Genomic DNA, 21,277 nt, shown 5'->3' with positions numbered 1-21,277 from the left:
CATCCATCACTTTGTCAATAAGTATAAAGGAGAGTGAAATGACTTATTATGGAGAGCTCTCTCTCTCTCTTTCTTGTGCTCTCACTTGCATGTTAAAAATACAAAAAATAAAACATATTTCATGTTGATTTCATAATGGAAGCCAGTGGTCGTTGAATTGGGCTGAACCTTGCCCAAATATGGAGCCATCCATCATAGATGAATCATAGACAACTGACATCATAGATTTCATTTGTTTAATATGGAGTTCCACTACGCCTGGCTCAAAGATCCACGATGCAGTCTCACAGAGAGCTTCGGATTTCAGCTATGTGTGCTGAACTAAACAATTTCTCCGCCAAGGACAACATCTCATCATGGCTGCAGTCTTCAGATCTCTCGAGTCAGATCTACCGCCACCTGACGGTTTATGTCCCCAGGATCTACAGTCCCGACCTTGACATTCAGAGTGAGGACATGCTGTGCCAGATGGTCCTACTGTCTCCTCTGGAGTGGTTCCTGTGTGGTGATGAGCCGTCCGTTGGACTGGCCAAACTGGAAGAGAGCAAGTCACCCTCTCACCTCTGTGGGCATGTGTTCAAAATGGGAGAACCTACCTACTCCTGCAGAGAGTGTGCAACAGACCCAACCTGTGTTCTCTGTATGGAGTGTTTCCTGGGGAGCGTGCACAAAGCCCATCGCTACAAGATGCACACGTCAAGTGGAGGAGGTGTCTGTGATTGTGGAGATGACGAGGCATGGAAAAAGGCTCCTTCCTGTCAGAAACACCAACCCAACGTTACAGACTCACGGGAGGCTCAGCTGTCAGATGATATGACTGCCCGTTGTTTCAATGTCTTTTCTGTCATCTTCAAATATGCTGTGGACATGTTGACCTGGGAACAAGAAGACCAGCTTCCGCTGGGACTGGGACCTCCAGAGCGGGCTGATGATACATTCTGCTGTATGCTGTTTAATGACGAGGTTCATACATTCGAACAGGTCATCTACACACTGATGATGAAAGATGTCGGCTGCACTCGTAAAGAGGCTGTGAGCTTCGCTTCCGCAATCAACAGAGATGGAAGGAAGTCTGTTTGTTTTGGAGACTTCCAGTCCTGTGAACAGGCCAGGTCAGTGATAGTGAGTTCCGCCAATGGTCAGTCCAAACCTCTCAGAGTTCAGGTGATGCATTCTTCTGTTGTGGCTCATCAGCGCTTTGCTCTCAAAGCTCTGTCCTGGCTAGGACGAATCATAGGATACTCAGAGGCTCTGCGGAGGGTGTTGTGTCAGGTTGTACTCCAGAGAGCACCTGAAGGACAGACGCTGGTCGACACTCTGATGCTGTGTGACTTCAAGATGTGGAAAGGAGCAAGGAACGTGTGTCATCAACTATTGATGAGCACCCTCTTTATGGATCCGAAGTATAAGAGTCTGTTTGCCATCCAGTTTGCGAAAAACTATGAGCAATTGCAGAACAACTATGCAGAGGACGATCACGACAAAGACAGCATCACTTCCCTGTCTGTCCAAATATTCACTGTCCCATCACTGGCTCATATGTTGATGATAGAAGAGGATTTAATGAAGAAGATCATCAAGTGTTTAATGGGTCATCTGAGACACAAACCGTTTGACCACTATGGTCTTATACAAGATTTGAACTATGTGTTAACCTGTAGACCTACAGAATGGACGGACCAGCTCAGAGAGAAGTTTCTTGAAGGACTTGACGCATTTTTGGAGCTGCTCAAAGGCATCCAGGGGGTGGATCCAGTAGTGAGACAGAAACGCCGGCATAACTATATGCTGGAACCAGAGTGGAGCTGCAACCTGCAAAGGATACTGACCCCTGTCATCTCGTTGATTCAGCAGTGGTGTGCTTCTGATGAGCGTGTGTTAACAGAAGCCTACAGGAAGGTCCTGTGTGCTCTGAGTCAGTATTGTGGTAGCTCGACAGAGGGAAAGCAGCCCATCATCCTGAGCCTGGCGGGGCATTCTATAGAGTCCATACCCTACCTGGTGTCAAAGGAGGAAATGTCCATCTATTCGCCTGTCTCTAGACTGCTGGCTGGCCTCCACGTTCTCCTCAGTAAAACAGAGTTGGCGTATCGATGCCCTGAACAGCTCCCACTGAATGAACTGAACCCCCTCATGCTAGTAGAACACTCCCTACGCTGCCTGGTCTTCTGTGCCCAAGTGTATGCTGGGATGTGGAGGGGGAGCAACTTATCTGACAACGGGCTAAACCAGATCTATTACTACCACAGTATGGAGTGCAGAGGGGAGATGTTTGACAAAGACCTCCTCGTGCTGCAGGTCGGAGCGTCTATGATGGATCCAGATAATTTCCTGATGGTCGTTCTCAATAGGTTTGAGCTGTTCCATGTGTTTAACTCAGTAGATGACAAGAAGAGATACAGCAGGGATACTAACATGGATATAGTCAAACAGAACAACATGTTAATTGCAGAGATGCTTCATGTCATTATCATGGTTGTGGGAGAGCGGTATGTGTGTGGCTTAAGTAAGGTCCATTCTTCAGAAGAAATAAGGAGAGAGATCATCCATCAACTTTCTGTGAAAGCAATGTCTCACAGTGAATTACTACAATCTCTACCAGAGAATGTGAATGAGGATGCAGGGATTGAACGATTGATTGACAGTGTGGCACTCTTCAAGAAGAAGCCAGGTGTGACAGGTAGAGGACTGTATGAACTCAGACCAGAGTGTTCCAAACTCTTCGACCTCTACTTCTACCATTACTCTAGAAGTGACCGGTCCATGGCGGAAGAAGCCCAGAGGAAGCTCAGGAGACAGAATGGGGAAAGCGCTGCACTCCTTCCACCAGTGATGCCCCCCTTTTCTCCATTATTTGCCAGTCTGGTCAACCTGCTACAGTGTGATGTCTTACTGGTTATACTGGGAGCTGTGCTGCAGTGGGCTGTGGAGCCCAGTACAGGACACTGGTCTGAGTCTATGCTGCAGAGGGTTCTCCATCTGATAGGCATGTCACTGTTAGAGGAACAGCAGCAGATAGAGAAAAGCTCTGGACGGGCTATTATCTTTAACTTCACTAGCAAGATATCACGTCCATTTGACGGTGCCAGTAGCTCGGCCAGTATCCTTGCTCTGTTGGAGACTCTTCACAACGTACCTCACATGGAGGTCCATAAGGACATGGTGCACTGGATACTGATGATGGTGTCCAATATCAGAACCATGACGGAGCAAACTGCCTCAACATTTACTTACACAACCATCACCCATGCACATAACGAGGCGGTGCGAGAGAAAGCCAAAGAGGAGAGGAGGAAGAGGAAGGCAGAGCAAGTTCATCTCCACAGACAGAAGATCATGGCCCAGATGTCAGAGATGCAGAAACAATTCCTCAATGAAAACATAGAACTGTTTGAACAAAGTCTGGATGAAATGAACGAGGCTCCAGTTCCGGGCAGTCTTCCCGATCAAGCTCCAGATGGGTTGGTGTGTGTCGGTGTCGGTCGCTCTGGTTGCTCCGAACGTCAGCTGGTCATTTGCATTCTCTGTCAGGAAAAACAAGAGGTCACAACTCATGGTCAGGCCATGGTCATGGCTGCCTTTGTCCAGCGCTCCACTGTTTTGTCTCAAAACAGAAGCACGCCTCTACCTGACCCAGAACACCATGATCCTCTGTTTATTCACCCTGAGCTGAACTGTGGAACTCACACGGGAAGCTGTGGTCACGTCATGCACGCCTCCTGCTGGCAGAGGTACTTTGAGGCAGAGCAGGATAAGGAATGGCGCCATCTGAGAGTCATCCCCAAGAATGACATAGAGAACGGAGAGTTCCCCTGTCCTCTGTGTCGACGTCTCAGTAATGCAGTCATACCTATCCTACCAGAAACACACAGACTCACACACAGTGGTGAACAGCAGAGTTTGGAGGAATGGTTGAAGTTTACATCTCAACAGGTTGCTGCTCTGCACACAAATACAAGGAAAGGCCTTAAACCGGAATTGGACCTCACTCACACTATACCATTCTCCAGTAACATTAAGGAGATGGTGAGTACCTTTGGCATGGCAACCTACAAGGTCGGACTGAATGTCAAACCTAACGACCATGACCCCAGAGTCCCCATCATGTCCTGGAACAGCTGTGCATTCACCATACAATCTACTGAGAGACTCTTGGCAGATGAGGAGAGGCCTTTATTTGAAGGTTTGCCCTCTAGACAGGATGGCTGTTTGACATCTCTGTGTAGGGTTGCCTCGGTCTGTTGGATGTCCTCTCCACTGTCAACTGTACGCACACACTTCATCAGACTGTTCTCGGCTGTTGTTCCAGATCCTCAGGTTGAGAATGCTCCATGCATCTTGGATGTAGACATGTTTCATCTCCTGGTATCAAGTCTGATGTCGTACAGTACAGTCCAGGGTTTGGGCCAATCGGGACAGAGTATAGCCGATTCAGCCCACCTGCACCTCTTCCACCTGCTGACTGTGGCTCACCTGGTCCAGATAATGATATCATCTGTACCAGGGGAGGTGACCATGGAGCAGGAGGAGTCAGGAGGAGCAGGGAATGAGGAGGAAGAGGAGTTAACCTTCCTCCTCTACAACAAAGTCAGGAGTCACCTGGACAGTCTCCCAGAGGTGTGTTCAGGGAGGCACCTGTGGCGTCGTGTGAAGAAGAGAGTCGAACCTTTCCTCCGATCAGCCGCTCTGCTCTTCACCCGTCTCAACTCTACGCAGACGCCATCCGCACTGCAGGTTGCAGGTCCTGGCCAGTGGGAGGCGCTGTGCGCCTACCTCGCTCTGCCCTCCAATCTGCTGCAGCTTTACCACAGACACAGCCCGCTTATGGACACACTCATACAGGGGTGGTGTTGCCATGGAGGTGTGAGACGGGCTTTGCAGGGAAACGGTCCTCTGGTCAGGCATCCCAGGCGGTCCAACAGACTTATAGAGCTGCCTGAAGACTACAGCTGTTTGATTAACAAAGCTTCGAGCTTTGCCTGTCCCAGTGCTCCCGCCATGTGCTTGGTGTGCGGCGCCATGCTGTGCTCTCAGAGTTACTGCTGTCAGACCGAGGTGGGGGGTGTGGACATTGGGTCTTGCATCGCACACAGCTATACCTGTGGAGCCGGACTGGGAATATTCCTCGTGGTTCGGAGCTGCCAGGTTTTGTTTCTTTCCGGTAAAACTAACTGTTTTTACGCTCCGCCTTATCTGGACGACTATGGGGAGACGGACGAGCATCTGAGGAGAGGTAATCCCCTCCGTCTTTCTTCAGATCATTATCTAAGGATTCAGCGTCTGTGGCAACATCACAGCATTGCAGAGGAGATAGGCTACGCGCTTACGCCATAGCAAAATAGAAGCCCTGGTGATCCTGATCCCTGGACTCTGACGTTAACACACACACACACGCACGCAAGAGCAGAGATTGTGCTATACCAAAAAATGATTATGAAAGATCATTATTATTATTATTTTTGGACGCTTCTTTTTTTATTTACTTTGTCTTTTCTCTTTTATATTTACATAACACGTACTAATTAAAGAACAAATTATACAAAATACTAACCTGGCTCTCTGGGCTGGTCAGAAATGCACAATTATACATACATATCATACAGATTATACATCTAACAGTAGATAGAAATAGAGGTATAAGGCTCTATCGTATCGCTTTATCCGAAAGTAATAAACATTTTCCGTGAATTACGCATTTAAGAGCTTCCTACACCTGTATAATGTAATGGGGTAGCGGAGGTGTTTTAAGGATTTAGGTGGTGGCACAAGATAGCATTCTTTACGGGGGAACGCCTCTTACACAATACTAAATCCCCAAAGGAAGGAAATAGGGCTCCTGGCGTGAGATGGAGCCTATTATGTGCATTCTATCGCCAATAAAAACTGCATAATGCATATATTGTTAAAGACCCAAGACTGACCTAGCTGCGGCATGTAACTTTTGTGAGCTTGTTTTCCGGTTCAGGTTAAAAACTACAGGAGGGTAAAACATGGCTGGCATGAGCCAGATATAATTAGTTGTAAGCAACACAGCTGCTGCAGAATACCAAAAGGGTCACCCGGCACGGCAGCATGCGGTTGCCGATTTTCTTTTTTGGGCGAGCGTGTTTTTGGGTGAGCTTTCCCGGTTACCCTGCTGCAGCCAATAAAATTAGAAGGTGTGCCATTTGGGCAAGCATGGGCAATACTGTCAACTGCTGTCTACCTTTGCACATTGGCACATCCATAGCTCTGCACACTAAAAACAAAACTAAATCAAATAATAGTATAGTTTTTAACCTGTACAGAAAAACAAACAAAAATTCTGAAGATGGCAAAGACAATATAGAATAGGGGGTCATTAGAAGAAGTGTTGTTCCAAAGGGCTTTTTTCACAATGCTTGTGTTCAATCGCCATCCATCACCTCAAGAAACAATGACATTAACAACATTCAATATGAGCTGACAACAATAGTATACTGCCATATTTTTGTCAGGTGAAACCTGACTAGTGAATGTTCATGAAATGTAGAAGACCTAGTCATACATGAGTCATACTGAGGACCTAATATCACTATCATTTCTTGTTTCAAGTCTGCTAGCCTCATAATGCCTCTGTAGACTCTGCTTGTAATTTGAAGAGAGCAAACGTACATTTCTCAGCTATCTCCTCTCTCTATCCCAGTCCCCATTTGACCAGTTAGATAACACTAGACCTGTGCCCGTCGGCCACCGGGCCTACTTGGGAACGATGAAGATCTAGGGGTGATGTCAGACAGGTCAGAACAGCATTGCGTAAGTATATCTCCTGAGGGTATAGAGTAGAGAGGGAGAGAGAGTGTATACACAGGAGAGAGGGAAATAGAGAGGGATGGCGAGGTCAAAACCAAGACCATAGTTAAAGCACAACGTGGGGAAGAAACGAGTCCTGGAGAGAGGGTGTGCACTAGTACAAAGAGAGAGAAGAGAGACATGCACAGAGATAGAGTAAGAGAAAGAGAGAGCAGTTAACTTGAAGATAAGAACTTATCTTTAGATAGCGTGGTGTTGTTTTTAGAGAAACAGATTAGAGATCAGTGACTGTAAACACTCCCTGCCCCCAGTCTGTTTTACCCTCCACCAACGTTTATTACTGTGTGTCATCACAACAGGGAAAGTACACTCTGGATTGTACTGTGCCTGTGCCTTCATGTATTTCCTTCCCCCCATCGTTAATGTCTCTGATAGCATGTTATTAGTGTTTCTGTTCAGTAGAACATGAAATTCGAATGTTGTACTTAAGTCTCAAAGAATACTTTCGTGTTCCTGTGTTGTTTCTCAGCCACATCCTAAACCTTTGTGCATCCATCAAGCCTATTATAGGCTTGGTGGAATAGTTTTGGCACGGCTTCTGTATTATTGGCATGTCGATGTCATGTGATTGCCAATTACTCTGCAGTTTATGGATTCAACGCTGCTGGGAAGTTCATTTGAAAAGATATGGGAAGATTTGGGAGGATTATTTTGAATGCTGCCATGTTGGAATTTGCCACAAATAAGTTGCTGTGTCCAAAAACGTAGTTACTGCACTTTGGTTTTGTAGGGCAGAATGTGCTGAGCCTAACTACCTCAATTAATCCAATTAGCTGTCGTCATGGTGAAGTTATGGAACGTTCAGGACAGTATTTCCAAGGGGTCTTCTGATTGGAACAGCTAGAGAGAGAGAGAGAGAGAGAGAGAGAGAGAGAGAGAGAGACACAGTGACTCCGTTCTTCTTAGGGAATATTGAAATGATGTGTGATTTTCACAATCCCAGTCTCAGACACATAGGATTTCACACACACATAGTTAATTGTCATTAAGGTCTGAGAATACAGCAGTGATGGCTGAGGGGTTAAGGCATTGTGCTGAAATCCAATGGGGTTTCTATTTCCTGTGTCGGTTGGAACCCTGCACAGTGCTGTATGTGCACTAAGTAAGGGTTCCTTTATAAGGGTTCCTTTATATATCCTCAAGGAGCCGTGTCTTATGAAATGGATATAACATACCGGTATCTAAATACTGAATCAAGCAACTCCAAAAGACCAAAATTGTCTGGCGTGCTCACAAAAACCTGAGTAGACCAATTAAAATGACCCCAAACATGTCTCTACACAGTCAAATCCTCTAATGACTTTATAGTGTATGCAGGGAACAGGAACCTAACTCTGCCAGGTGATATGATTGGATTTTAACCTTTATAGAAGTTTTTCACCATTTTTAACCTTTAATCTCTTTTACAATTTATTCCACTATAGTCCACTATAGTCTTCAAACCGAATATCTGAACATATGAACTGAATTGAAATTAATTACATCCCAGAACACTTCAGTGTGTGTGTGTGTGTGTGTGTGTGTGTGTGTGTGTGTGTGTGTGTGTGTGTGTGTGTGTGTGTGTGTGTGTGTGTGTGTGTGTGTGTGTGTGTGTGATCCAGGTGTTGGCTGTGGAATAAGCAGACAGACAGATGCTGTGGGTAAGAGAGTCACAGTCTGAACTCTGATCTATTGCTGCTGCTGTTGTTGTTGGTCTTTTACCATGGTTACAGTACTTAAAAAGAAAGAATGAATGTAACTGCTTGCCTGCTATATTAGAGATAATTGTTCAATTGTCCTAACATTGCTTGAAGTTGACAGGAGGTTGGTGCCAGTATCAGCAAAGACAAATTATGGGATTCAACAGTTGAATGATCAAAGAAGAAAATGTTCCCATCAACGCAAAACTTGGAGAGGCAATGCCGCATGACAAAAATAGCAGTTAGTAGCCTTATTTTCAGTGAAGATATTTGATGTAGACCGAAAACAGGAGGGGGCCTAGTATAGAGCCTTTGGAAATCCGGTTAAGTATATAGTTTTATATAGCAATGTATTTCCAAGAAAATATATAGCTATTAGTTTTACACGCGAGCCAAAGCATTTCCGGGGGTCCCCAGCCATAAACGTTGAGAACCCCTGCTCTAACTGGTATCTTTACTTTAGGTGATTGACTGTTACACAGGAACAATACAATGTTTAACAGTAGATTGAAGGCTCTTATCAGGGACGTGCACACATGGACATCAAAGGGCCCTGCCCTTTTACCCGCCTGTAAAACAACTGCCCTTTCCAGACCACGAATGCAGCATTTACTATGGTGAAAGAAATGCAAATGCCACTCCTTTCCATGCCAGCATTCAGGAGAATTGCATTTTTTCCTGAAGTCTCCTGAACTTGAACACAGTATTTTGCGTTGAACAAATTTGTTTAGAAGTCCATGTCGTACGACGTACACCATACATCTCCACTAGCTAAAGAGTGCTGGGCTGTTCCCCAAAAATAGCTGATCTACAAGCTGTCAACGTGTAGTAGCGCGATGCGTCGAGAGCTTGTAGATCTGCTATTTTCATCCAAAAGTGCAATCTCTATATGGGATTTAAGCCTCTCTAACACTCTCTGCACGTCCCTGGCTCTTATCTCACATTATGGAAACAACTGTGTTCTTAGAGCCTCCTTAACAGCATGGTATTGGTCAGTAGAGATAATTCCAAAGCAGCTGTTTAAAGGTGGTAACTGATTCAGATGATGTAACAGATATAAAAGAGGGAAACTGTCCCTTCAGACTGGGCTAGAGGCTAACACAGAACCTTTTCATGACATCATAAACTGTGTAATGAGATGGAAGGGCCTTTGGTTTACAATGGTTAAAGAATCTAGGAATGTCATAGCTCACTGATACATTCAGGAGCCTCTGCAATTTGCATGTAAGTACAAGGATCTTGAAAACAGTGTCCAGACTTCACTGCATGGGAACCAGTGAAGAGAGGCCACAGGGTCATTCTGAGTGCAGTCATGTCATTAGGAGCTGGACCGAGTAGTCCAGGGGTGGGGTGTGGACACAAAAACAAAATGAATAAGTTCCTCTCTTTGAAAGGCACGGCAGGACATGGTCTCAGCAATATTTCCGTATGCACACATGTAGGTCTGTGTGCATACGTCTGGTCACATAGAGTTACATTTTGCGCTACGATGCCTTGAGGCACATTACAGCAGGCTACATCCGGATGGTCCTGTTTCCAGGCCTGTGGTATTTAACTTCTGTTCTTTACATACAGGTAGGTGGGTGTGGAGACATAGGGAGGCGTTTGGTGGAACAGCCCTTGACGTCAGCTGCTGACGTTGGCCTCCTCTACACGTTCTGTCCTGACACGCTGGCTGTGGAACTGAACACAATGGGGGGGGGGGAGATAATGGGTATGGTAGATTATAGGAAATCTGTTTGCACCAATTCCTTGTTATCTGATAGGGATTTTCGGGTTTTATGCAACAGAGGCTTGTGTTTCTTTTTCGCAATAGTGGCATGGCCCCCTTGTTAGATTTCAGTATACATTTGACACAATGACACAGAGATAAGTGCATGTTTTGTTTGTTTGATATCCTGGACCTATGTTTTGAGGTGAGAGACTTATCTATAAATGTGCTATTAAACACAGCTTATTCTGAGGCTTACTCATATTTATGAATTTTGTCAGACATCTATCCCAACCATTTATAAACAAACAATTACCGGTAAACAAAAGAGCAACCAAACACCAAATGTCTCATTCAGGCGTTCGGTGGTCTCATTAGAAGAGAATGCTACAGGGCCGCACATAGTTGAAAGCACTGACATGTCTCACATAGTTATGAACAGTTATGCCAGTCTCCGAGGTCACCAAATCCCTTGAGACCATTCCCTGACGCACTCCCTCGTCTCCTTTCTTTAACCTTTACATTGAGCGAACAAGTTGAACAAGAACATGTTATTATTCAGTGCAGTGGTCTCTCGCTGCGGAGGGGTTGTTTATGGAGCCAGTGAGTCTAGGAGACTACAGTATTACTTACAGAGAGACAATTACTATGTTATGTATTATAATGATGATTTTTTTTTTCCTCAATTTAAAATTTTAGACCATTTTTTGTATATCATTATGCATTATCAGCAGGGCTTGCAGATTAAGGCATGTTAAATAAAGTTTTTGGTTTCATCTCACCAACTGTGCAAGCCCATTATGTATAGACTCTTTTACAAAGGAACATACATAATTTAGGTATTGTATTTTATGACTACATGCTTTGAAATCTACTACACGCATTCAGAGGTTTGTTTACAGTTGGCATCCTAGAAGCAGAACTGCACGGAATGCTGCAACATTCTATTTCAGAAGTGGGCCTGCTCTATTTTGGAAGGCCTATCTCATCTCTGAAATGGGGTGTGAAGAGGGAGACTCCCTTTAGAACGGGCAAGGCCTGCTGGGCAGAGAGATAGTCACGTACATACATATACATCAGAAAACCACCACACCACCCTCTCTACAATTACAGCTTTCTGCTCCACTCTACTCTGAAAGATGGGAAATGTAGGTGAAATGTGTGTGGAAGGAGCGAAAAGAGAGAGAGAGAGGGGGGGGAGGTGGGAGTGAGAGAGAGAGAGAGAGAGAGAGAGAGAGAGAGAGAGAGAGCTATAGATGCCCAATATGCAGTTACACAACAGACTAATTTTGTAAGAAATTAGTACAGATTTGATCTGACATTTTGTCCAGACTTCATTTACAGCCTGTGTACAGTCTGTTGTTGTATATACCCGTGAAGATCTGGTCAAATAGCCACAGGCAGAGAGAGGAAATATACTGGATAGTTATTATTCTTAATCCCCCAGTATAGTTATCCAGCTGTAATTGTAGAGGAAGATGGTGCTTAACCACAGCTAATATAAGACAGCTCTCTACAGCTGAAGAAGAGACACAGAGGCACAATTACACAGACAATAATGTGAAACATATCCAAAGAGACAGTGAGAGAGAAAAACCTCTAGAGTCAATTATGACAGCGACAGACAGAAAGAGGCATAATATTATAAATACGGTATATAGAAAATACACATTTGTATGTCTTGTACTGTTGTGTTGTGTCTTGCATTTGACAAAAAAATCTAAATAAAGTATGTAAAAAAGAAAAAAATAAAGAATTTGTTTGACAGATACAGAGAGATAGAGACAGAGATGCCAACAGACTGCGTTTATACATTGCTACATTGCTGAGAAATAAGTAAACATAAATTGCCAACATGGGCACATAGAGGTAGAAATACAATTCAGTGTGAATGAGCAAGACAGAGACATGAAAGACACAGGAAGATTAATTGAGTTGGCCTGCCAGCCGCTATTTCAGTGAGATGGTGCAAGGGTGTAAAGTAACTAAATTAATTAGTCTTGTTACTGTAATTGAGTACATAGATTGTTATTCAAATTAAGTATATTTTTGATGAATCACAGAGTAGCATACAGTTCTGCTCTTTAGGTGGATCTTCCATTGATGTTTGCTTTGAAGTGAACCTCTTTTCTCGACTTAGTACAATCTTTCCCCGGAAGTTCCAGACCCACAGGAACGCGCCCAGGGGGCCAGCCCGGTTCCGGCGAGCCGCCCGCGTCCGGAATGGTTGAGAAATGACAGACAAACCGTGTGGGGGTCCCCTCTACTACTGTACTGTACTGTACTTTCACTGTACTGTACTAAGAGTATACATATATAGCTGTCAGTAAGGTTGCACCACTCAAAAATGGACAAAGTAAACACAAACACAGTAGACATGGCAGAGAGCCAGGGCAGACAACTAATGGAGAGTGTGAAGAAGTGCACTTTTTAACGTTGAGACAGCAGAAACAGCCGTGATCGAATCAGACACAAGTAAATCGAAGACGACTGCTTTCTTTGTGCTAGGGATTGGCGAGGGGGGGTTCCAGCCAATACTGCTGACTAAATAACTAATCCTGCTGCTTACCGACTGGCAGACGGGGGGGGGGGGTGCTCCAATCAGCCTAATTGGATTGTCTATCAGTGGAAGCGAAGTGTGCATGAGGAGGCCAAGGCTAATGATTAAAACAGAGAGGGGGGGGCTACGTTGTTACCTCACTGTTGAGGTGAAGTTAGACTCTTGCTCTTGAACAGTGAGGGATGTGAGAGGAAATACACTCCTGTCTGTATTTGACAGCTGCTGGGCCATGTCCACAGGCTGGTGGTCAGGGGTTTGAGGATTATTATATTTATGTTGCTCAATCTCCTCTATTATAGGCATTAGGCAATCAATCTATTTGGCGGAGAAGGTGCTTCCTGTGCGGCTGTACCCAATACCCATATATTTGTTTCAAGTGTTGGTAATATCATGGCAGACTGAAGTGTATTCGGGGACATGGAGAAAAGAGTGCCAATCTATACAACACAGTTATTGAACTCCCATCAGCAGTAGAAATATTATGCTTCTATCTAGGGAATGGTGCTACCCCTGAGGCTTTGAATAAGTGGTTCAATAGGTAGCATAGCCATTTATCATGCTGGCCATCTTCATCAGTTAGATTATAGTTTTGCGATTCTAGCCCAAGAGGAAGCCATTGTCCTCACTGGCAGGAACGACACCTTAACATATGGCTGTTGGTATAATTGGGGATAAGGCTGCAGGATTTAACATAATGGTTTATGGTGGGAGTGATAAGGCCACTGAGCTAGCTCGTGGGGGGATGGTATCTGATTCTGACTAAACGTTCTTATATCTGAATTTTATTGAGGGATTTGCCAATACTGACATCTAGCTATATGCTCTATGGATTAGGCTGCCAGTAGAATAGGTGGTTGTGGGTGGTGAGGCACTGGTGAAATAGTTTGGATTCCACAGGCTCAAGGGTGGAATTCCAATCCTGTCTTCAGGAGGCAGAGCCTAACATGGAGGAAAAAATGTGTTATCTGTCTGGCTTTAAGCTGATTGTGTAAAACTTGACTTGAAAACTGATCTAAGTTGCTTACAATTACATCACTGTGGGAGGCCTCCAGCCAGCGGGCGGGGGCCGCACAGACAAGTAGCTGACTGATACTGGTATCAGTGGAGAGGAGGTTAAGAGTAGGGGGGTTTGGTATCAGAAAGCAGCCCGAGTTAGGTCGTTGGGGGCAGGGCCAGTATTGGTTGGCAGATCAGATTCCTCTGAGGCTGGCCCTTGATACCTGAGGGCCAGACCTGAATATAATAGCCAGCTGGTATTGTGACGTGGATGCAGCCCACAGTCACATTCATTGTTTCCTGTGTACATGTGTAGGTCACTCCCCAATCCCATAATCATTTTGGTTATGGGAGCAGGATTTGGGGCATTGGTTTGTTAGCATGCTGATGATACTGTTTCTCTACCAGTCACGCTTGCAACATGTGTCGACTTGTAGATCAGCTATTACATTTTTTAATGTATTAATTCAAAATATATGTATGTATGTATTCATTAATTTATTGTTGTAGAGAGATGGGGTGGTGTGCTGCTTGAAAAGGGTCTATTGAGCTTGTAGTACAAAAGACTACAGTGGAAATAATGTATGCTCCTGTACAATAATATTGTACAGGAGCATACATTATTTCCACCTTATATGGCAGGAATGTTGTTTTTACGAGCTTACAGTATGTGAGTGTGTGTGTTTCTTATTTATAATGTCTGTTTGAAGTATTCTCTGCCCACAGCCTTGCTTTCAAATATCCTTTAAATATTCATGAAAGCACCAAGTCTCTGCGATCGTAGTTTTTCTTTCTAACCATAAATCCTCCAAACTACTACCTAGGACCCTAAGGTTGGCCAGAATACACAGAATATAACAATATGCCCTGATGACTACCACCAGCACTGGATGAGTAATTACTAGAGAGCAGCCAGGAGGCATGGTTACGTTGGCTGTACTCCACTGCGGCTTACGGATTCCGTTTTCCAAATTTGTCTCTCTGTCAGTTTGCTACCAAGAATACTTGGCTAAGGATTATGTTAACTTGAAACCGTTTCATGTGCAATGGGCAGTAGTGGGTACATCATTCAAGGGAATATGTATTTGAGGCCAACCACTCCAACTGAAGATTTTCTTCTGAGAAGGAGCAACAAATGTCTAAGCAATATTAGCTAAACCATCATTAGGTGACATTTTAAACTAATTAAGTGTATTTTTTTCCAAGGCACAGCCGTTTCTAGATCAATGGTTCCGGATATACAGTTTACTTTCACTATGAAGTTATGATGCATTCTTCCATAAAGGGTGTTTAGTCTGTGACCCAGTCAACTTTTTGTTCATGACCCACTGGCACAGAAACCCTCATCCAGATTGACGGATGAGGGTTTCTGTGCCAGTGGGTCATGCGGAGGGCGATCACAATAGAGAAGACAGGAAATATGAGAAGCAGTTGGGGCAGAAAAACAGGAATGTATATTTACTTTAAGGGTTTTGGTATCAAAATTCTTTGGAATCAATATTCACGTGCAGCATGTTGACCTCCGCCTCTGGTGACATGAAAGTTGATATTCCAAGATCACAGATCTTCTTTGTCACTCCAAGACTGTTCATGGATTAGACACTTCAGGGCAAAGCCACCACAAAAGGGGAAGTAATGTGAAGGAGGCCCTTTACACTCTGTATCGTATGACAAGAGGTGGTGAGGGAAAGTAGAGCAGTGGTTCCCAAACTATGGGCTGTGACCCATTATTATTATATATAGGCTACAGCTGTATAAATATGGCATTTCCTAAAATAATTTTTAATTAAAACGCTTCAAAGGCATTTTGGGAAGGAAAAAAATCTTTATTAAATAGGGCTTATGTGGTTCATTCTATCTAGTTTGGGTGCCGGGGAAACACTATGGGCCCTATATCCATCACTGCCTTACCCCTTATCCTAAACTTTTTCCTTTTTAAACTATTTTGGAAAACATTTTTGAAAAGTTCAAATAGCCGATCTACAAGCTCACAACGTGTCGATAAAAAGTAATTACCGGTAGTAAAAAGTTAAAGAAGTTTAGGGATAATGGTTGGTTATAGGCAGTGACGAAAATAGTGCCATGTATTTCTACAGGAGTAGAGGACAGTGAGACCTATTCCATCCTACACTGATGAAATGATTTAATCTGAGCTGTAATTTGTGTGAAACTGAATTTGATACACATGTGATGAAATACTGTATATGGGCTACTACACAAGTGACAGGTCCTATTAGTTACTCATCCAAGTAGCTCAGCCTGCTAGTGTGAATCATGCAACTTCAGCTCATACCGAAACCATGAGCATTTTCAGAGAATTTGTCATAGCTCTCTGTATGACTATGACATAGATAACTTCAAGGCCAGTGTATGCCAACTGTGGATACAGCCAATAATTTTTTCCCCTTCTCCCACAGAGACCCTTGTGTATTAAAATCCTTGCTGACAACACGTGTTGCTTCTGAAAAGGCAACGTGACATTCGACAGGATAATGCAAAAGTTATTCAATAATTTATTCATTTATACAAGTAGGCCTATTACAAAAACAACATTATGTACAGAATGTAAAAACAACTTTTTGTAGCAACGGCTTCACCAAGCAAACCTTAAGCCCCCCCACCCTCCCTCAAAGAACACTGAACTGTATCAACCCAACAACTGCGGTCAGTGAGAGCAAAAACAATATGAAATCTCAAAAACTTGCATTGTTAGAAGTAGAAGCCTCAGTCCAGAGGTTGCTTGTCCCAGGTTATGACAGAGCAGGTTTTTCAACTTTTAGATTATTGGCACTTCTCCATTCGGATCTCAATGCTATAGATAAACCATACACCAGGGTGTTTTTGCTACTCATAACAATAATTATAACAGTATAATAGTCCTCTTTTGATCAACAAAAGGATCGTCTTAACACTCCCAAGCAGGTGTTTGGGCGAACGTCCATGCAACACAGTGAACTATAACAAAGCGTTAACAACAAAACGAAGTAAAAGGAACCGCCATATGCCGTAGGGACAGGAACAATGTTCAGGGGCCAGGCCTAGTTTTACATTGGCACTACAGTCAGTTATATGAAATTACGTGTTGCAAAAAGGGTACCACGTGGTACAACATATCCTTCAAAATAGGAGTGAGTGCATCAGTCTTCAACATATTGCACAGAAGTGTCCGGTCTTTGCGTTTGAATCGTCCTTCTGGAACTATCCCCTCACACCACATTCTTCAGCAGGATAGGGGAGATGAGAAGAAATAGGAAGGTTGTCAAAAATACAGAGACAATCCCAAAGGAAGTAGGGCCATTCAAGTGTGGAAAGGGTGCAGGCAAGTTCTTTAGCATAGTAGCCAAGCTCCAAAGTGGAACGTAAAAACCATGGCATTGAACACGTAGCCTGAAGTTGGAACTGTGTGGAAACGTCCAAACTTACAGTCTGAGGGGGAAAACGTTCCTCCGAAACAAACCCCTCGTGCTTAAAATGTCACCCTTCCGTAGTCCCCGATAGTGTCATTAACAGGACTGTGTTTAGTCCCCTGAGACAAGTAAGTGTGTGTGGGGAGGACCCACTAACCCCTCCGTCCATCATCATCCACTTCATCTCTTCTTCTTGCTGTGTCGGAGCATCTTCTTCCTCTTGAGGATCATCTCGTGGAGTTTCTCCAGGCCAGGCTGTAGCCCCTGTCCATCCAACGCCGAGCATCCCTGTGTGTGATGGAGCGTGGAAGAGCTCAGCTCGTGGAGTGCCAAGACTTTTTCCACCTGAAAACAGAGTACACAGGAAAATTAGAATGCAAATCTAATTATATTCTTGAAAAGATTGCACTGAAAATGTTTTGCCCCTAAAGCTGGCATCATACAATACAGCAGTTACCATTCTAGACACATAGACCAGTGTTTTCCTACGATCGTATATGGCCACCCATATACCCATCACAAGGAGATTCAAATTTTAATTTGTCCGGCCCAGTCATTTGTCAATTTGTGCTTCATGAGTTTACACAAAAGTTATTATTTCAATGTCAAATGTCAAAGTCAATGTTTTTGTAAACCAACTGTGGTAAGAACTAAGAAGACAAAAACTTTACCAATACATAGCACGTAAATAATTCTTAATGAGCTTTAGAAAACCGTATTGATAAATCACTGCTAGCCCATATAGTGGACACAGCTGAACTGTGCTTCTTTTGCAACCCGATACCCCCAAATGTATGTTGTTCTGTAAAGAAAGGTCACTGATGGCAATAAATCACAGACAGCACCCTGTAAACAAGACGCTGATAAAGGTTGCTTCATCAGCACATCCTACATGACGTTTCCCATAAACGGTCACATAATTTATTACCGACACTGCCCTGTAATGCTGACATGGCAAAAATGTGCTTGATTACTCTGTCCCAATACCACAAAATAAAATTAACCGTTCCCTGTTGTTACAATCCCTTTGTATGGACAGTAGTTCAACATCTGCTGGGTTCTGCCCCCTCCCCAGTCCCCTTTATAAATCACATCTTCAGCTTACGGTGCAGAATTTTGCCTAGGCAATGTAGATTTCCATGTAAACATATTTTTTAATTGACAGTGAGAAATCACTGATGAATCACGACCAGCAGCTCTCACCTACAGCACCGACAAAGTACCTATATCATCTGCCTAGCCTACACAATGTGGGCTCATTTTATAATAATAAAAAAAGTTAAAATAAAATAACTGATTATCACCCTCATCAATCCTCACCTCTAAAGCAGACATGGCTCCGTCCAGGTCTTGTTTGTTGGCCAGAACCAGCACCGGGATGCCCTGGTTCTCCGTTGACCGTGTGATCCGGTGGAGCTCCACCTTGGCCTCCTCCATGCGCTCCGCCTCCGCCGCATCCACCACGAACACCAGCCCGTCAGTCCGCCGGGTGTACGACTTCCACAGGGGCCTCAGCTTCTCCTGGCCACCCACGTCCCACACCTGGAAGGTGGTGCTGTTGGCCTTGGAGCTGCCCATGGACACCTTGATCCGCTCCATGTTGAAGCCTTTGGTGGGGATCGTCTCCACGAACTCCGTGAGCTTGAGCCTGTACAGGAGGGAGGTTTTCCCCGCTGAGTCCAGTCCGATCACAACCACATGCAAGGGCTGGAAGTTGGGGAGGAAAGGCGTGTTGGGGGCAATTTCTGTCAGGTGGTTGCCCATGTTTGTTTGCTGTTGTTCTTGTTTGGTAAGCTGCCACAGAATCACCTTGGCTGAGGATGTATTAAGCTAAATCCCTTTGACAGGATATGGCTTTGAAGTCCCCTTTTGGCTGTTTGGCAGGATAGACTGATGCCTTCTTGGCAGCAGAGGCACTCGGTTCTGGAAAAAGTTGTGGTAAAGCAGGGAGTGGACAAATGTATGTTTGTGCAAGTCTTCAGCCTTGAAACCGGTCAATTAGCCTTTTTGGGTCTTTGGTTTGTAGCTTTTTTCCTCCTCCTGAGAGCTGGTTAAATGGGGTTTCTGCAGCAAATTAATGGCTGAATTTTGAAGACAGTGTAGGTAATGATAGGTGGGAAGGGCGTCTCTTGGGTGGAGAGCATTCACACCTCTGCCCACACTTCAAAGGCTGAGGCTGGAGAGTAGTCAGTAGGGAGACACGCTGACTGCAGCTGAAGGATGGCGAAAAAAGGAAAACATTAGTCGGCTATTTTAACAAGAGCACTAGGCTGGCAGTAATGAGCTGTGACATTTAAGTGCAATAGAGTCCAGACAGCAGCAGCCACAGTTCAACCTAATTTCAGAGAGACCATATGGCATTTTTCGTAAGGGCGAGAAAATAACTAATACACAAAAAGTAATCTTAATAAATAAATAAACGGTTCTGATCATTTTGTCTACAGCATGATGGCAATTAGATTAGCTGCGCGTCGAAAAGCAAGGATGAACCATTCAAGCCGTAGTCATGGACGAGCTTTTGTCCAAAACTACCGGGCGGTGTTGTCAGATAGTTGAAGCTGTTTCTAGGTGCATCCCGTGCGTAGCCTACCCACCACCACAGTAGCCTACTAGAAGCAAACAATCACCATGCTACAACCTCTATTCTGGAAATAACGCACACAAACACCGCTGAGACTGTTTTGCACGTCGTAACGTTAACGTCTATGATACTAGTAGTAGTCGACAACATAGCCTACAAGACTTCCTACAGATACAAGATCAAATTTCGAATACTGATTATTTTCAAACAAAAATGCATTCAGCTTAGTTTGCGCCGTTGCAGTTCGCAAACAACCTCTTCTCTTTTTACAGCAAGCAGCTCAGGATTTGACCAAACAAACCAGCATTTCATTGAGTTTAAAGAATGGCTCGAGCTTTTGACTATGTTGTTATTCCAGTCTTTGGATGATCGCCCCGCAGGGAGTTGAGTCTCCTTGATCACAACACCCCCCCACCCACAGACATTGTACACCACCACCAAGTCGCAAAACTAAATCCCCCCCAAAATAGCAAAATCTGCATCTCACCTTTCAGCGCTTCCGTGGTCCAAAAAGGATTAACATTATTCCGGGTATGTAGTGGGCGGAAAAAATAAGTTGTGTAAATGAAATAGTCCTGGTAGAAAGCGTTGGTATCCGCGGCGTTTGTAATGTGTAGCCTACTCTCTGTGAAGACTTTTTCCAGCTGCGACTGACTGAACAAACAGCAGAGTGAGGAGGAGACAACTTGAGTTGAAAGCACCCTCGGCTCACACACCACGCCCCCTTGCGTCACGCCCTCTAAGCCACGCCCCGGTTCTACAGCCAGAGCATCTCCAAAGTAAACTACCAAAGAATCAAGAGAGCATGAGCCAAGAGCTACCAAACATTGTTTTTTTAAATTAAACATTACATTAAAATGATTTTCATGTACTTAATCATTTACTTACGTAAAATGATGATCATGTAACATCTACCTTGATATAACAACATATTATGCATTTTCTATTTTATTTATTTTATACAATACTAGGCATACCTATGTTCTACATTTCATCATAGTATGACAGACATAGCTGGAATGCTTTGTTTTTGTTTGTTTTTGGTTGTTCTCATCTTGAACAGCGACGAGAATGCAAAGACAAACAACGCTCACAGGCAAGATTGCGGTGTCAGAAATGTGTTAATTCTGGGTCAGATATTCAGGTCATTTTCTTCACAAGGCTCTCTTTATGTTTTACAAACAAACACTGCTCTAGGCCAGGCCACGTTTCTCCCCGGGCCACAACCTAAATAAATAGTAGTAGGCCTAGTAGTAATATGAGATGGAGAAGAAGAAAGGAACAGTGGAAGAAGGATGACGAGAGACTTTAACCCTGACAGTAAAAATACAGCACGTTATGGGTCTATTTGGTACCATTTCTACACTCTCATTAAATGAACACACTGTCCGAACTCACACACCTGACTCAGAGTTCGGACAAAAGAGAGGGATACACTGATATCTTAAAATGTCTGTCACGGTAGTCTTTATTTTTATTATTTTTAATCGCTGATGCCCATGCACCGTGTCA

The 21,277-nt window shown here is 44.1% G+C and overlaps 2 protein-coding genes across 2 annotated transcripts; one reads left to right on the top strand and one right to left on the bottom strand.

Moving 5' to 3' along the window:
* Positions 1-276: 276 nt before the first annotated feature.
* LOC308324463 (E3 ubiquitin-protein ligase UBR2-like) lies at positions 277-5,334 on the top strand (the record flags this gene model as incomplete). Its single annotated transcript, XM_080776507.1, has 1 exon — positions 277-5,334. The coding sequence occupies one exon, from the start codon at positions 277-279 to the stop codon at positions 5,332-5,334; it is 5,058 nt and encodes a 1,685-aa protein (XP_080632633.1).
* An 11,075-nt stretch (positions 5,335-16,409) lies between these two features.
* Positions 16,410-20,423, bottom strand: LOC308324029 (ADP-ribosylation factor-like protein 4D). Its single transcript, XM_080775931.1, has 3 exons — positions 20,253-20,423; positions 18,505-19,397; positions 16,410-17,529 (listed from the first exon to the last, which is right to left on the bottom strand). Exons 2-3 carry the CDS (start codon positions 18,946-18,948, stop codon positions 17,365-17,367), a joined length of 609 nt encoding a protein of 202 aa, XP_080632057.1. The 5' UTR covers positions 18,949-19,397; positions 20,253-20,423; the 3' UTR covers positions 16,410-17,364.
* Positions 20,424-21,277: the final 854 nt, after the last annotated feature.

The sequence above is a fragment of the Protomyctophum bolini genome (assembly GCF_963924005.1).
Source record: "Protomyctophum bolini genome assembly, chromosome: 11".
NCBI lineage: Eukaryota > Metazoa > Chordata > Actinopteri > Myctophiformes > Myctophidae > Protomyctophum > Protomyctophum bolini.
Note: the sequence above shows the minus strand (reverse complement) of the source record. Positions and strands in the feature narration are given on the sequence as shown.